The following is an 18,362-nucleotide window of genomic DNA, read 5'->3' on the forward strand; positions in this document are numbered from 1 at the left end:
AGTTGAGGACTTGTGAGGTGTCTGTTTCTCAAACTAGACACTCTAATGTACTTGTCCTCTTGCTCAGTTGTGCACCGGGGCCTCCCACTCCTCATTCTATTCTGGTTAGGGCCAGTTTGCACTGTTCTGTGAAGGGAGTAGTACACAGTGTTGTACGAGATTCAGTTTCTTGGCTATTTCTCGCCCCCTCCCTATCCAGTAGTTTTAGGTTTTAGCTACATTGTATGTAACCACAAGTTGTGAATGTCACATTGTGCCAACTACTGTATCAAATGAGGAGCACAGGGTGAGTGCAATATTTGATACTTGGGACGTCCATACCCTAAAACGTAACCCTAACTCCTACCCTGACCCTAAAAGTAACCATTACCTAATCCTAACCCTTACCTTAATCCTTTTAAATGTTAGCTTCAATGGGGTAGGGACTTTCAAAGGATCCTGGATAGCACAGGCCTTTGGCACAGTAGGTGGCAGCATGCACCCTAACGTTTGTTTGTGTGGACCATCACTATACCGAATAAGAAGAAGAAGAAGAAGAACGTTTGGAGGCTGTACCAGAGAGGAAGAGTCGAAGCGAGAGGGATAACTGGGGCCAAAATGTATCATCTCCAGCAGGTGGCGGTTTTTCGTTATTTTCACTCACCAAGCGAGGAGTTTTTGTGTGGTCAATGTGTGTCGAATTTGGTGAACAACACATGTAATGGCTTATTTGCTACGTGTGGCTTATTTGACCAAATATACGTTTCGTAATGATTAGGTTGTTACGAGTGTACTGATATAAGTAGGAGAGGTGACATTTTATTTGGGAGTTGTGCCTGGTCGTCACTAGTTACCATAGCCACAAAGTCATCTTCCCAACATTTATCACGCTGCTGACCTTATGCCTAACCCTAACTTTAAATGAAGACGAAAAAGTACATTTATTTTATTTTATTCATCTTTACGATATAGCCAATTTTCACTATGTGGCTTTGGTTACAAGTGGAAACAGTTGTACCTGTTGTTCATATGCTTCTGCCCTCTCATTGGCTAGAAGGATCCCACCTGATCTCGCCTCCTGCCTTCCATTTTTGAATACATTTATTTTCATGGTTAGAGCGGCCACTAGAGTATCTGGGAAATACAATGGATAAACTGTGACTGTCCCAATTCTCCACACGACGCGGAATCATGGCGCAGATAACTGGAAAAGAGAAGCAACACCAAAAGTTTATTTTCAGATAGGAAATGTAAACAAATGTAAAGCTTTTAAAACTATAAGCCATACGTTGACCAGAATACGTTACATTTGGTAAGTGTATTTACATAATGTTTTATATATTGTATGTCTGCGAAGAAGGTTTTTCCTCGATGGAAAGGAGACCGTCGTGATTGGACTGTACACTGACATTAAATAATAATGGAGTTCTACATGATATAGGAGGTGGTATATGCTGTTATATCGCATAAACAAAGACACGGGTAACTCGTAGGATACCTGTCCATCTTTAATAGTTTTCCTTGTTTATAATGAACAGAATCTAATGCGGATTAGGCCTACTCAGGAGTGACATGCACCCCCAAAATCGGAGGGGGCACAGAGTGAATGCCTGTGGTAGCCCCCATCCATAAATTTGATAATTTTTCATTCAAACACTTGAAACAGCTTTTTTCTTGCAATGTAGAGCAATAATCATTATGCCCAATTCTATGCCTGTATCCTGTTTTTTTTAAGAAACTAAATATGCATATCTGCATCTCTGCTAAAAATTGGGTAAAATATTTAAAGGAATTTTAGTGTTTTTCAGTAACGTTACATTTAGCAGGGTTCGCGTTAAAACAATTCTGCGTTTTTCACTCACAAAATATAAAACACACAATATCTTATACAATATTCTTCTTATTGTAATTTCTGCTCGGCATCAGACTCATTTTGTGTTTCAGTTACACTTCTCCACTCTGAGAATTCACCAACAGGCATTCTATCAGCAGACAGAGCTCTGATTGATGTGTAGCTACTTTTCTGTCAGTGTAGCCTGCATTTCTTTGGTAAAATGCAAGATTGATTTCAACCAAAATACTAGGAAATGTAGCTGGCTACATTTCTTCTAGGATGCACATTAAAAAATGTGCATCGTTTTTTGCAAAAGATACCCTGCCTTTTCATTGTAAACTCATGTGTGGCTGTAGCCAACAGCGTTGCACATCTGTTGTCATCTGATGAAAATTAAGCTATTTTCAGCCGACTGTGTTCTACTAATGTATTATCTGTGATGAAAACTATAGTTGAACGCCCATGATCACTATTGAAGCAAACATTTTTTACTTTTGACTTTCAATATAGAACACAGGAGAAATGGTTTAAAACACCATTTGTTTTTTTGAAGGTCTGAGTTTTGAAAATGCAGATTTCTGAACTTTTAACACGACCCCTGCGTTTAGTTATTGCTTGCCTTTCTAAAGTCTATACCAACCTTGCTAGCAGGCATGCCAGCTGAGATAGTTAGACAAGCTAGTTGCCTAAAGTTCAGACTGTTACCGTGGTTACTCTGTGGATTTTCAGTCTAACTCAAGTCGCCTCACAAAAGATGCTATAGTCTCTATAAGGCAGAATGTTGAATAACATGTATTATTATTATTGGCGATAGGAGGTGGAGATAGGGTATCCACAGGAAAGTGTTTACCCCACTTTTTGCGACGCCGGTAGGTTCTGTCGCTTGTATTTTCAATCTCTTGATGCATTGCACCTACACTTTTCAAACCAATACGTTTTTCCGCCAACTGTAGCATCCCGCCATCTTTTTGTCAACTTTTCTTTATAAATTAAAGGTATTGCCGGAGACAAAGCCTTTACTTTTATTTCTGCCAACCGATCTAGTCATTATTGCGGTAAAGTTCTGCCTACGTTTTAGTATGAAATGCAGCCTTAATGCTTAATTGGTATGTACTACGTTCTTAAGCTCTGAATGGTTGCTAGGCATGTACCTTCATCAATCTCTTCACATAGCCCACCCCAAGCACTGTTTTCTTAACCACAACTGGATGGATCCATAAATAATTACTGTGTGGAATAAATTTCACAGAATTATGAAAATATTGGAATGAAGTAGGCTATAGCAATTGAAGGCATCAAATTGTTGTTTACTGAAACTCCCAAAGTCATCCAATTGCTATAGTACATTTGAAGCAATAGCCTACCTGCGCGTGGTCAACTATTCCAGCACCGTTTCACGCTGCTTTGAGACAAGCATGGGGACTCTTCTTGATCGATCAATGTCAGATTTGTATTTTCACTGATTCTCTGTTTGAATATTTGTTAGCTAGCATTTCTATAGCCTAATTGTAGCCTAAGTTGAAGTGAGTGCTGCTCATGATCATCTTGTCTAGTTGGCTCATTTATTATCACTGATCAGAACATTTTGCCAGCATGTTATGTAGCTTAACAAGTGGATTATTTTGCTTTTCACTTGCAGTAGTTTAGTAGCCTAGGCCTTCTCCCGACCAAAAGCCTGTGACTTGTTTTAAGCAATCCAATGTGATTTTAACTGAAACGCTGTCTGTATATTTGGTTAATTCTCTGAGTGGGCAAATAAGGAGAGGTGGTATTGCTAGTCTTTTGTTTGCTCATCTATCACTGATCAGAAACATTTACCATGGAATAACATAGTCTAAATCAAGTGAAGGCCTGTTATTTTACTTGATCGCGTAAAGGCAACTCCAAAAGCCTGCAGAGGTTGTGAAATATGAATACCAGACTCGCATGCTTTTGAAAATATAGATTTATATTTTATTTCGGTATCATGATGAAGGTACTATCAATGTAACACCCTATGCTTGCTCCCTAACAAAGCGGAGTGAGAGTATAATTTAAAATGTATTTAACCTTTATTTAACTAGGCAAGTCAGTTAAGAACAAATTCTTATTTATAATGACAACCCACTATTCCCTGGTAGGCTAACTGCCATCTTCAGAGGCAGAATGACAGATTTTTATCTTGTCAGCTCAAGGATTTGATCCAGCAACCTTTCGGTTACTAGCCCAGCACTTGAACCACTAGGCTACCTGCCGTCCTTAAGAGAGTAGGAAAGTGATGAAACGTGGCTCAAAGAACATGGGCTTGCCTTGGGCTCTATTTCCAAATATCACTTTTTATATGACAGCGGTTCCACACGTTGCCATGACGCAAATTGTTTGGGAAAAATATTTGTATTTTACTCTGTTATATTTCATTATATAATATAGCCTACTATTAAATGCTGTGTGTGTGACTGTGATCAGGTTAGCCTGAGTGTGTCTTGTCTGTTTAAAGAACAAAATAACTTATGATTTCATGTGCTTGGGCCACAGACCAGTAACATAATTCATTTCAAAATATCCCATTATTTTATTTTGAAAATAAATATAATGTTATAATGTTTCTTAGGACCTGCCTAAAACGAATCAAAAATGTATTTCCTTGTGACGGTGTATATTCCATGGATTTATTCAAATAGATGTTGTGCAAGTGTTTGTCATGTGCGAATTGCATCAATATTGAAAATAAAAACCGTAAATACAGACCGATATACAGACCAGCATACTGACGGTTGGGCTGATAACACTTCCATGTAGATATTTTGTATCAGATTACCTCCGTGATAGAGTCAAAATCATCGGACAACGGGTAAAGTTAGTTTAAATGAAGTTTGTTCAACATTGACTTGTAATGGGACTGTTCATGAATGTTGAGCCTACATGTTAGAGACAAGTGTGTAAGTATTTCACTCTCAAATTCTAAAAGAGGCTAACAAGCTAGCTACTCTAACCTGATTGATAGCCTGAAATGGCTTCTTGGTAGCTAGTCATGAGATTGGGAGATTGGGAACCTATCTGGGCTAGCTAAAGCCAACTTCATAAAATTGCTAAGTGACTAGGAGCTTGTATTTCATAGAGAGAAAAAGTCATAATAAAGAAATTTTTATTAAGTTTATTTTCTTTAACATGACAAATCTGATTGGGCATGTGCCTCTGCCGCCTATGGGCCATACTATGTATTATTATTTCTCCTGCTACCAGTCTCCTAATTCCTGCCTATATCTACCTCAATACTCTAGTATCCCTGCACATTGTACATTTGGTTCTGGCACAGACCCTGTATATACTGTAGCTTCTCTCTTATTTCATGTGTTTTTTTAAAATTAATTATATTTTGTTATTAGTTATACTTTTTACTACCCTGCAGCATCTGTGTTGTCATGGACATTTACCTACCAGGTGCAATATTAGCCTGGTCCCAGCTTAGTTAGTGCCGTCTTGCCAAACCATATGACGTAGAGAGTACTAACAGATCTGCGACCAGGCTTATATTGGCCTGCTGGTGGCTAGTACTTTTTCAAATGTATCCTGGGTTTCTAATCACTGTTCTTTCTTTTTGGTTTTGAACTGAGAGTAATTAGGTTTTGGATTTTGCTTCTTTGGTGTTTACCAGGGCCTACCAGCAGGGGGCCAACAGAATATGTTGTTGTATTGGCTGCATAGTAAAGTCGGACCCACTGGAAGGAAAACTGATAAGTCTGGTTTTGATTTACCCCAACCGTGTACACAGAATAGGCCAAGCTTCCAAATAAACATTTCATAGCTGGATTCGAAGACTTTCTGAAACCACACTTCATAACATAATGACTCTTTTGGCTGTAGGCACACATTCATGGTGATCAATGTACTTCATTCCAGGATCACTGGGGAGGATTTTTTTAAAAAAACATTTTGTTTACGGTTTCACTCTGTGGCTTCAGGATGTGTGCCATATTATGTTTCTAGAAAAATAACACAAAGAAGACTTTCAGGCTGAAACTGAGGCCTTGTTCTTCTAATGTTTGTGACCATGTGGTCTGACATTTACCTCTTGGTATTTTGAACTGTCAACCCTACAGTCATTGGTGTGAACAAGTGTATTTAGAAGAAAATGACACCTATAGATTCATCTATTACCACTATATTACCAAGCTTAGCTCATCAGCCATTCCCCATTTCCACCCAAGAAAAATAGTCCAGCAACTTATTAGATGACGACTGGCTTTTTATTGAGAACTATGACTGACTGTGTTGACTCTATCTTAGGGGGTTTCACCAAGGAGGTCATACTTCCTAACTATAGAGCATGATTCAAGTTCCTAGTTCCTGGCCACACAGGCCACTACTGTTATGAAACGTGGTGAGGGTGGTGGCATGTATCCTCCACGTTTGCCAATAAACATAAAATGCTTCCTGTGTGGGTTGGTGGGTAGGTTCTAGTCACATGGTGCCTGTTGGTCACAATACTTTCTCTGTATTCCTCTCCTGGTCCTGACATACCAGCCAGTTAGTCCACCGACCTCTGCTCTTTCCTTCCACCCACCTCTGCTCTCTCCCTCGGTCTGAGTGAAGGCTATCGCTTTCACTCTGCTATTCTAGGTTGGTAAACACTACTCGTAAATTGCTTAATACCCCTCTCGGGACTTTGGAAATCACTTAACCTTACTCTCTGTGTCCCACAGATATAGTTCTAACATGTATGTTTGTCAAAAAACAGTGTTGTTCATGAACATTTGCAGAGTGCCCAGCTAGCACATAATGTTCTGAGAACCATATCTTTCTTAGAGCTTGGTGAGAGCGTGGTTGTCCTATGTTTATTTTGCATTCAACCTTCCCTCAACTTTCTGGGAATGGTGCAGGATAGTTGCTTGACTTTTGAACATTCTCAGCACATTTTAAGAACGTAAACAAAACAACTTTATTTTCTTGACATTTCATTACTTTACCAGACTAATTCCAGGGATAGAGAACAGAAAATCATAGGTTTAAATCTCACTGATACCGTGTCACAATCACAAAAAAACTATTCACATGATTGTCTAAGCAAATTCATTTCCATGTGTCCTACAGTATCTGTGTTTGGAGTTCAAAACAGTGAACCCAAACTTAGCTAGCAGTGTTATTAAAAGTCTTATTGAAACATGTTCTCAGAACATTATTGAATTACCTTCAAATAACCTATAATTTCTGTTCTTAGAATATTCAAAAATCTTCCAGTAAAATGTTCTCAGAACCTCCCTGCAAACTAAAAATGTACGTTCTCAGAACTAGCAAAATGTTTACTTCTGTTCTCAGAATATACAAAAAAAATAGTTTTACCGGTCTGGAAACGTATGGCTTCGTTCCCAGAACCAATAGGAAACCAAAAATGTATGTTCCCACATCTTCCAAGGAACCAAATGTGCTAGCTGGGTAGGCTATCATACTTACTTGCACACCAAGATGGGGGCGAGAAGGAATAGTAGTGTGGATTTATATTGTCCAATTGAATGTACTATAATATCCAATTTAATATATGACCAGAAAGGCAGTAGCTGGCTTGTATAATGCTGTACTATAGGAGTTATAGCCTAACACATTGACTTCATAGACGTATGTGGAATTGGTGAACCAGACCCTCGCACAGTACAAGGAAATGCAATTATCCCTTTCAACCTGAAACAATCACTTACCCAGAAGTTTTAAAGAGCAGAGCTAGGAAGAGAGCAGGTTTAGAGCAGGTTTCAGACCTCTGTAGAGTAGGCTAACCTTTAGGGGGCCCACTCTGTCCTTGGTGGGGGGGGGGGGGGCTGCTGGCTGCATTGTTGAATCCTGGTGTGGAATGTGAGCTGTGTGCTTCGCTGAGGGTCTACGCACTGCGTCTTCTTTTTTTTCTGGCCACGGAAGGCCTTTATGAAGCTCATCTCTGTAAAGACCTGTGTATTTTATTTAAGTAGGCAATGGTTTTCCTGTAATCCCACCTGGAATCATGTTGGATACTAATAACCATGAATCCATCCCAAAGTTTTTACTGAGCCTTCAGATGACTGGTTGCTGTTGAAGCTCCCCAATGACATAACATGTAGAATAGCATTTGATGGCGAGTCGACTTCCGTATCGATGTTCAATATGAATTATACAATTTGACCTGATAATCGTCTTACAAATAGGCTACGTCTAGAAGATTACAGATTTAAAGGCAACATTAGCGAGAAATAACCTTCCAGTAAGAAACCAGGGGCTTCTATTTAGATGTGTGAATCGTGTGACACTACCGACACAGTGACTCACAGTTTTAAACCAGCTCCTAAAACGTTGTAACATTTTCTTTTGAGACTCCCTCCTTGTCATGGATGTTCTCCTTATTAGAGCAAACTTGTTATAACTTTTCAGTGCGAAACCAGGGAGCTCTCCTTATGCTGTGGCACGCTAGGTGATTTAATAGTTTTACAACAGTTTTCAGAGAACTGTGAGACTTTATTTTTTGTCAAGTAGGCATTTCTTGTGTTTGGCCTGGCTTTAGTCTGTCCTGTGTTTTTTAACAAGCTGATTTGTGGGTATTATGACAGGAAGTGCAATGTTTGAGTCTGAGGGTGACTGTCAGCAAGCTAGTGGCGGGCTGGCTGGCTCTAGTTTGACAACTAACTTCGGGGGGGGCTGATAGGAGGATGTACGTTAGGCAGACAGAGATATGGGAGTTGAGGTAATCCACAACGTATTAGGTGTACTCACACACACACACACACGCACACCCCTCCCCACACAGTGGAAATGGACACTGCCTGTTGGTGTATTTATAGACCCAGAGCTCTCTTTCTTAAACACGGACAGGGAGCTGCTCATAGTCACTGGAGCTGTCCAAATTGCAGTGGTACCTTCTAGAACACAGGCAACTGCTTTTTTCACAGTGTTGTTTTCCTGTTTTAATTTGCCCAGTAGGTCTCATCAGGCAGGGGCTCATCATAATTTAATTTACTGTAATTTAGCTGGTTCTTATTTGTGTTAAATACCACCGGCTTCTGTAAGTAGCTTGCCTTGCTAACACTAACTCTGTTGAATTTTTACAGTGTTGATTATTTATTTAGTGTGTTTTTGGTTTGTAGGATATATATTAAGAGTATGGTACAGTGAGTGAATCTGTGAATCTGAACCCGTTTAGAAGTGATTGTAAGAGAAATGCTAATGCTGTTTCTGTTTTTCAGATTGGGTTAATCTTCTGAGTACAAACTCTTTGAGATATCCAAACAAAGAGATGGAGGGAGGAGTGATGAACAGAGGGGGGTTAGAGGGAGGAGTGATATCTGAGAAGCCAGTGATCCAGACGCAGCCGTCCACGCTGCCCTTCTTCGACACGGCCCACGCCTTCAACCTTCTCCGGGGGATCCACGAGCTCCGTGCCGAGCGCAAGTTCTTCGACATCACTCTGTGCGCCGAGGGCCAGGAGTTCCACTGCCACCGCACCGTGTTGGCCGCAGCCAGCACCTACTTCAGGGCCATGTTCGCCGGGACATTGAGAGAGAGCGCCATGGACCGTGTGGTCCTTCACGAGGTGTCTGCTGAACTGCTGGGCCTGCTGGTGGACTTCTGTTATACAGGCCGAGTCACAGTCACCCAGGATAATGTAGACCTTCTGCTGAAGACTGCCGACCTGTTCCAGTTCCCCTCGGTCAAAGAGGCCTGCTGTGCCTTCCTTGAGCAGAGGTTAGACGTCTCCAACTGCCTGGAGATCCAGGACTTTGCCGAGGCCTACGCTTGTCGCGATCTAGCCGTCAGCGCACGCCGCTTTGTCCTCAAGAACATTGTGGATCTGGCCAAAGGCAAGGACTTTGAGCGGTTGCCCTGGAAACGTTTGCTGGAGTTTGTGTCGGACGACGCGCTGTGTGTGGACAAGGAGGAGACTGCCTATCAGATTGCGGTGCGCTGGATCAAAGCAGACCTACAGAGGCGGCTCCACTACTGGCCCGAGCTGCTGCAGCAGGTGAGACTACCCTTCGTGCGCCGGTTTTATCTACTCGCCCACGTGGAGAGTGACCCACTGGTCTACCTCTCCCCCTCCTGCCTGAGAATGGTGAGTGAGGCCCGGAGCTTCCAGTCGTGTGAGTACGACCGCCACGACAGACCCTGCCAGCGCATGCGGCCACGGCCCTCAACCGGACTGGCTGAGATCCTGGTTGTGGTGGGAGGCTGTGACCAGGACTGCGATGAGCTGGTCACTGTGGACTGTTACAACCCTCAGACTGGACAGTGGCGCTATCTGGCTGAGTTCCCTGATCACCTGGGAGGGGGCTACAGTATAGCTGCCCTGGGCAACGATATGTATGTCACAGGTAAGTTGACAATGCCCTGATCATTCAGGTATACTTTATAATGGATTTATGAAAGGTAATAAGTAGTTTTACATGTGAGAAAGTATAAAAGGTATTGATTTTACTGGATATAGCAGCATAACATCTTTCTTTTAAGATTTAACACAGGCTATATGTTCAAACACATTATTGTATCCAGCTATAATCTACATTGAGTTTAACTTTACAATGGACTGCAGTGTACATAAGTGGTTATAGTTGCTGTGTGGTGTCTTACTCACTCTGTTACCAGAATGCTCTGCAGCTTTCCAGCCATTTTGCATCTTATGAAATAGCAGGCAGGCAGTGTGAGTATAAATAAAACACAGCAGCCGGCTACTCTTGCTATATTTGAGAGAGAAGAGAGTTAAGGTGAGTTAGCTAGGCGGGAGGGGTATTGTGTCCTGCTAAGCCTGCAGCAGTGGTCCATGGGCTCATCACTGATAGACAGACCTGGATTCACATCAAATATTTATATATACACAACATGACTGACACTCTTTAGAGCCACTGTTCCTCCATCTTGGCACTCCCCCACTATTGTAAAAAGTATTTTGGAAGATATAGAAATGCAGTTATTAATGTCTACATTTGTTTTTCCACATTTATACTATTATTACCTTAATGCATAGATTTGAAATTATACTGAACTGAAATATAAACGCAACATGCAACATTTTCAATAAAAGGAAAACCGTTAATTGAAATAAATACATTAGGCCATAGTCTATGGATTTCACATGACTGGGCAGGGGTGCAGCCATGGGTATACCTGGCTCTCAAGTGGGGAGCCAGGCCCAGCCTATTGGAATTAGTTTTTTTCCCCACAAAAGAGCTTTATTAGACAGAAATACTCCTCTGCAAAACACCAGTCTCAACGTCAACAGTGAAGAGGTGACTCCAGGATGCTGGCCTTCTAGGCAGAGTTGCAAAGAAAAAGCAATATCTCAGACTGGCCAATATAAATAAGATGGGCAAAATAACACAGCATCCTGGTGTCGCTTCTTCACTTTTGACGTTGAGACTGGTGTTTTGCGGGTACTATTTAATGAAGCTGGCAGTTGAGGACTTGTGAGAGGAGTCTGTTTTTCAAACTAGACACTCTTGTCCTCTTGCTCAGTGGGCACTGGGGCCTCCCACTCCTCTTTCTATTCTAGTTAGAGCCAGTTTGCTCTGTTCTGTGAAGGGAGTAGTACACAGTGTTGTAAAAGGTCTTCTGTTTCTTGGCAATTTCTCGCATGGAATAGCCTTCATTCATCAGAACAAGAATAGACTGACGAGTTTCAGAAGAAAGTTCTTTGTTTCTGGCCATTTTTTGAGCCTGTAATCGAACCCACGAATGCTGATGTTCCAGATACTCAACTAGTCTAAGAAGGCCAGTTATATTGCTTTAAATCAGGACAACAGTTTTCAGCTGTGCTAAAATAATTGCAAAAGTGTTTTCTAATGATCAATTAGTGTTTTTTAAATTATGAGCTTGGATTAGCTAACACAACGTGCCATTTGGAACACAGGAGTGATGGTTTCTGATAATGGGCCTATGTACGCCTATGTAGATATTCCATTTAAAAATCAGCTGTGTCCTGCTACAATAGTCATTTACAACATTAACAATGTCTACACTGTATTTCTGATCAATTTGATGTTATTTTATGATGTACACGGTAGTTTGATGTACACGGTATTTGAAATCTGTATTATACTTTGAGTATGTATTTGAAGCTGCCTGTAGTGCTAGACATGCAGGGTTTGCTATTTTGGGACTATTGTTTTGTTAAGCCAGACAAGCTCAATCAAGCACAGATAACATATTGGAAGTGATTTTAAATAGTAGGCTACTTGAACCCAGGTCTAAATGAGGGGCAATCATCATTACCGAGTGGCCTTCAGGTTCAGGAAAAGACTGTGTTTCCACTGAGAAAACATCCCAAGCCCTCTAACGCTGCCTGTAATGCTGGTCAGTGATAGGGGTCATAAATCATTAGCAGTGGTCTCATACGTAACATCGCTGGCAGCAGGATCAGAAGGAGCAAATGGCTGTAGCACAGAACACATGGTTGGGAAATAGGCTGGTTTTATGAAAGGTGTCTTCAGGTTGATTTAGTAGGGTACCTTTGATTCAATGCCCTTGTGGCAATATTGTCATTACATCTACAAGGTGAAACTACATAAGGACACAGAATGTGAGTAGAGCACATGGCCAGGAAACTGAAAGAAGATATTGCATTTGATTAAACTATTGAAATTGCATATCCCCATTTAGCTGTTGCGAAAGCAGCAGCTGCTCTTCCTGGGGTTCACACAAAACATGAAACATGACATAATACAGAACTTTAATAGACAAGAACAGCTCAAGGACAGAACTACATACATTTTTAGTAAGTCACATGTAGCCTATATATCAATACGTACATGTAGTGTGTATACATCATGGTCGAATTGTTGTGCCATGAGGCGTTGCTTTATCTGTTTTTTGAAACCAGGTTTGCTGTCATTTGAAAAATATGAGATGGAACGGAGTTTCATGCAATAATGGCTCTGTATAATACTGCACGCTTTTTGAATTTGTTCTGGATTTGTGAAAAGACCCCTGGTGGGATGTCTGGTGGACTCATAGCATCAGTTTCCAAGTTAATCATCATGTAAAAAAAACTGCAAATATTGTGGAGGGCCACTTCCACATAAAGCTGATACTGTCACGCCCTGACCATAGAGAGCCTTTTTATTCTCTATTTTGGTTAGGTCAGGGTGTGACTAAGGTGGGTAAATTTAGTTTGTTTATTTCTATGTTGGCCTGGTATGGTTCCCAATCAGAGGCAGCTGTTTCTCATTGTATCTGATTAGGGATCATATTTAGGCAGCCATTTCCCCACTGTGTTTTGTGGGATCTTGTTTTGAGTCGGTGCATGTTGCACCTCAGTACTGCACGGTCGTTGTTGGTTTCTTTTTTAAAGTTTCGCATAATAAAGGTGTGGAACTCCAATCACACTGCGCCTTGGTCCGTCTACACACGATCGTGACAGATACCCAGATCTCATGTCAGGTTGACCTCTTGGGAATTTCTGCACGAACAGCAAAGGGTTTTCAATAAGCACCACAGTGCATTTGGAAAGTATTCCGGCCCCACTACTTTTTCCACATTTTGTTACGTTACAACCTTGTTCTAAAATTGATGAAATTGTTTTTCTCATCAATCTACACACACTACTCCATAATGACGATGCAAAAACAGACTTGACATTTTTGCAGACCCTCTACTCAGTATTTTGTTAAAGTGCCTTTGGCAGCAATTACAAGTCTTTTTGGGTATGATGCTACAAGCTTGGCATACCTGTATTTGGGGAGTTTCTCAAATTCTTCTCTGCGGATTCTCTCAACTTTGTCAGGTTGGATGGGGAGCGTCGCTGCACAGCTATTTTCAGGTCTCTCCAGAGATGTTTGATCGGGTTCAAGTCCGGGCTCTGGCTGGGCCACTCAAGGACATTCAGAGACTTGTCCCGAAGCCATTCATGTGTTGTCTTGGCTGTGTGCTTAGGGTCATTGTCCTGTTGGAAGGTGAACCTTCGCCCCAGTCTGAGGTCCTGAGTGCACTAGAGCAGGTTTTCTTCAAGGATCTCTCTCTGTACTTTGCTCCGTTCATCTTTCCCCTAGTCTCCCAGTCCCTACCGCTGAAAAACATCCACACAGCATGATGCTACCACCACCATGCTTCACTGTAGTGATGGTGTCACGTAGTGATATGACGTTTGGCATTCAGGCCACAGGGTCAATCTTGGTTTCATCAGACCAGAGAATCTTGTTTCTCATAGTCTGAGAGTCTTTAGGTGCCTTTTGGCAAACTCCAAGCGGGCTGTCATGTGCCTTTTTACTATGGAGTGGCTTCCATAAAGGCCTGACTGATAGAGTGCTGCAGAGATGGTTGTCCTTCTGGAAGGTTCTCTCATCTCCACAGAGGAACTCTGGAGCTCTGTCAGTGTCTGTCAGTGTCTATCGGGTTCTTGTTCACCTCCCTGACTTGTTCACCTCCCTGACTCTAGGAAAAGTCTTGATGGTTCCAAACTTCTTCCATTTAAGAATGATGGATGCCACTGTGTTCTTGGGAACCTTCAATGCTGCAGAATTATTTTTGTACCCTTCCCCAGACCCAGACACTATCCTGTCTATGAGCTCTACGGACAATTCCGTCGACCTCATGGCTTAGTTTTTGTTCTGACATGCACTGTCAACTGTTGGACCTTCTTTATATATACAGGTGTCTGCCTTTCCAAATCATGTCCAATCAATTCAATTTACCACAGGTGGACTCCTAGTTGTAGAAACATCTCAAGGATGATCAATCGAAACTGGATGCACCTGAGCTCAATTTCGAGTCTCATAGCAAAGTGTCTGAATACTTATGTAAATAAGTTATTAATTAATTAATTTTTGCAAGACTTTCTAAAGACTTAAAGACATGTGGTATTGTGTGTAGATGTTTTATTTAATTAATTTTAGCACAAGGCTGTACAAAATATGGAAAAAATGAATGGGTCTTATTACTTTCCAAATGCACTGTAGCTACTTGTATTTTTGTGGATCTCTTCCATCTCTGACACCTTTCTCTCCTGTCCTTAGGAGGATCTGACGGTTCGCGACTCTACGACGGCGTGTGGCGCTACAACTCCAGCGTGAATGAGTGGACCGAGGTGTCGCCCATGCTGAAAGCCCGGGAGTACCACAGTTCCTGTGTCCTCAAGGGCCAGCTGTATGTGGTGGCGCCAGACAGCACGGAGCGCTACGACCATGCGCTGGACTGCTGGGAGGCCCTGCCCCCCATGCTGCACGCCATGGACAACTGTTCCACCACCACCTGCAGGGGGCGCCTTTACGCCATTGGCTCCATGACCACCACTGGGGAGGATAACATGGCCATCCAGTGCTATGATTCGGAAGCCAATCGATGGACCCTAGTCAACTGTGGCGAGCTGCCGCCGTGGTCCTTCGCTCCCAAAACGGTCACTCTCAATGGGCTCATATACTTTGTCAGGTGAGGAGAATATGGACAGGAATGTGCAACTTTATAAAAAACATTTTTAATCTCAATGGGATCAACTTTATAACAGTTGGATGAGATTTTTTTAAATAACTCTACATAATGTGGTATTACATACAGGTCAATTATTCTGTTCTAATGTTTAAAAAACTGCCCATCAGCAAACAGACAAAAGGAGGATGAATGCTATATGATTTTGGATAGGCGTGACATTTCTCACTATAGATTCTTGCGTTCTAGGGATGACTCGGCAGAGGTCGACGTCTATAACCCTCAGAAGAATGGATGGGACAAGATTAGCCCCATGACACAGGTATGTGACACACCCAAGGTGTTAAGTCTTATGGCTTGACACACTTTTTCCATCAGCCTTGACAATAGTATTTCTTATCAAAAAATGTAATGCATGTATATCTGTAATTGCAGACGACACAAGTTTAGTTTTAAGATGATAATCTCAACTGATAATCACATTTTTTCCTTCAGGTCCATGTAGGAGGCAGTGTGGCAGCCCTGGGCGGTCGTCTCTTTGTGTCTGGTGGCTATGACAACACGTTTGAGCTGTCTGATGTGGTGGAGGCTTATGACCCCTCAACCCGTACCTGGACCCCCACGGGACGCCTGCCCCAGCCCACCTTCTGGCATGGCAGTGTCAGTATCTTCCGCCAGTTCATGCCCGCCGTATCCAACACTTTCGAACCCATTGACCTGCCTGAGGCCAACTCCATCCACCTGCACCGACACCACCGCAACCAGGCCCTGCACAACCACAACCTCAATCTCAACCAGAACCACGACGTCAACCCAGTGTAACACACTACATGGACTAATGGTTCAGGGGATATCATCCTGACTGTTTCAGCCATTAGTGCCATTTTAGGTTTACTGTGAAAACATACACCTCATTATGATACTACAGATAGACAGTAGAAAAATGTTATAGTGCACTCTGCTTATAGTGATTAACTGCTTATAATGATCAAATTGTCCTGCATGGATGAGATCACTATAGGACTGTCATTACATTACACTGTGTCACTTCTGTGACAGAGCTTGTGTGCAGTTGTGTCATCCCCTTGTTATTTACTTGCCTGCCACTCTGTCATAGCTCACGATCAGTTTGCCTATTATTGACTGGACTAATAGACTGGCTGGGTATGAAGGTCTCATGTTGGGGAAAGCACAAGCTGCCCATACATGGGCAGGCAGTAGTAGTGTTTCGTCTTGATTATGCTTGTGTCATTTTTATTTTTTACATAATCAAGTAACTATGGAGCTGTTTTCCACTTTTCGGTTGTTTAGAGTGAGAGCCAACATCATCCTTCAGAATCAATGGCATGAGCCCATACATTCCAAAAGCCAACACCACCACAAAAAGGTTTTTGAGCACTAAACCAGATTTGATCATCGTTGAGAGATGTATCTGGAGATTTGTCCAGAGCTATACTGCTAGGAACCTGTTATGGAACCATAGGGTGGAATCAGAACATGGTTGCATATGATGCAACTGGGACTGGGCTGTTCGATTCCCTAGATGAGTTCTCATTCTATTTCTATATCCCTGTTTTATACCTGGTGCTAACATGGGTCCTTTGTCCTAATCTTGTCTACATTCTGATTGTGCAAACATTTCAAGAAACGTGTCTACACATGGTTTTAAAATGTCTGTTATTTGTCCAGGGCAGCAGGTAGCCTAGAGGTTAAGAGTATTGGGCCAGTAACTGAAAGGTCACTTTTTCAAATCCCTGAGCTGGCAAAGTGGGAAAATCTGCTTTTCTGCCCTTGAGCAAGGCACCAACAATAACAACTGCTCCCCTGGCACCTTGAACGTTAAGGCAGCCCCCCACACCTCTCTGATTCAGATAAATGCGTACGACACATCTCGGTTGAATTCATTCAGTTGTGTGAATGTCTAGGTGTCCCCTTCCCCACTGTCGGCATTGTGACCAGATTTCCTGGTCCCTTCCAATTTATACAAATGATTTCATAGCTATTCTTTCAAAATAATATAGATTTATTGTAAGACATGTTGATCTAATCAGTTAATGGTCCCACCTGTCAATTATTTTAGAGGGCAGAATAATTATTATATAAATGGTTTCTCTGTCCAGATCTGTCTAGACTTCTAGTCAGATGCGCATTGTGTCTGGATACCTTACATCTGGAAGTGGGCAGGATGATCAGATCACAATGTGTCTTTTTAATTATCTACACCTGTCTAAAAATGTGGTCACAATCAGAATGTGGACAAGATTAGGACAAAGGATTCAGGTATAAATGGGGCTAATGACAATATTCTATCAGATGCTGATCACCATTTTCCTCTCGCTCATGTGTTTCAGACTTTGTTGGCATGATTACCAATCTAGCCTGCATGAATTACTGGTCATATATTTTCTTTGAAGATTGCCTTCATTATAGATGCTTTATTTTGTTAGAATGGTTGAATTTTATTTATGAAAATGTACATGTTTTTATAGTGTTATTTCTGATAATGTTATTTTTTCCATTGCAACAGGAGGCACAGGTACATATGAAAATAGATTGTGGTAAAACAACCACTGTCAACTGGAAGTAATAACACATTCTCAGCTTATTTCTGTAACATTAGTCAAACAAAGTCATTTTTAGTATTGTGTACTTACATTAATGCTATTATGTTTATTGTGTTTTCTTAGTTTTCATACAAGTTGTTTGTGTTCAAACATTTTTGTGTTGTGGTGATGTCCTTACAGTGAGTGTTATCACAATAAAACTGCAGGCAGGACTGTTACTTAATTCTGTTTACTGTTTGACTTGATTGATGCAAGACAATCGCATTCATTTACATTCACTTCTCACAAACTGACCTATTGGCTCGATTTGTCTCATCAGTGATGTACAGTGTAAAAACGCAAACTTAATAACCTTAAGTCATTTAAGGTTATGTATTTTAAGTATTACATGTAACCTTTTATTTATCAAGGTGAGGACCAGAACAAATTCTAATTTACAATGATGTCCTGGCCAGTGACGACTGGAAGCAGCTTAAGACAAGTTGAAGCTCATTGTCAGACCCCAATGCACAGGCAAAATGAATATGAAGTCCATGGAGTAGGGAAATGTCTTGAGGGGTTTCATAGTCTACTGGGCTGAGTAGGGGCTTCCACTGGGTGAGGTTCTTCTGCACAGCGCAACTCTCCAAGTGTGCCAT

At 41.6% G+C, this 18,362-nt stretch overlaps 1 protein-coding gene across 2 annotated transcripts; it reads left to right on the forward strand.

The window, feature by feature from the left end:
- Positions 1-1,104: 1,104 nt before the first annotated feature.
- klhl21 (kelch-like family member 21) lies at positions 1,105-17,947 on the forward strand. Of its 2 annotated transcripts, none has more exons than XM_046365908.1 (5): positions 1,105-1,291; positions 8,995-10,119; positions 14,752-15,163; positions 15,410-15,482; positions 15,656-17,947. In XM_046365908.1, the coding sequence occupies exons 2-5, from the start codon at positions 9,045-9,047 to the stop codon at positions 15,980-15,982; spliced, it is 1,887 nt and encodes a 628-aa protein (XP_046221864.1). In that variant the 5' UTR covers positions 1,105-1,291; positions 8,995-9,044; the 3' UTR covers positions 15,983-17,947. The 2 variants fall into 2 exon arrangements, with proteins under 2 accessions (XP_046221864.1, XP_046221865.1); XM_046365909.1 differs by lacking the exon at positions 1,105-1,291 and adding an exon at positions 8,641-8,813.
- Positions 17,948-18,362: the final 415 nt, after the last annotated feature.

Source organism: Oncorhynchus gorbuscha, linkage group LG10, assembly GCF_021184085.1.
Source record: "Oncorhynchus gorbuscha isolate QuinsamMale2020 ecotype Even-year linkage group LG10, OgorEven_v1.0, whole genome shotgun sequence".
Classification (NCBI taxonomy): Eukaryota; Metazoa; Chordata; class Actinopteri; order Salmoniformes; family Salmonidae; genus Oncorhynchus; species Oncorhynchus gorbuscha.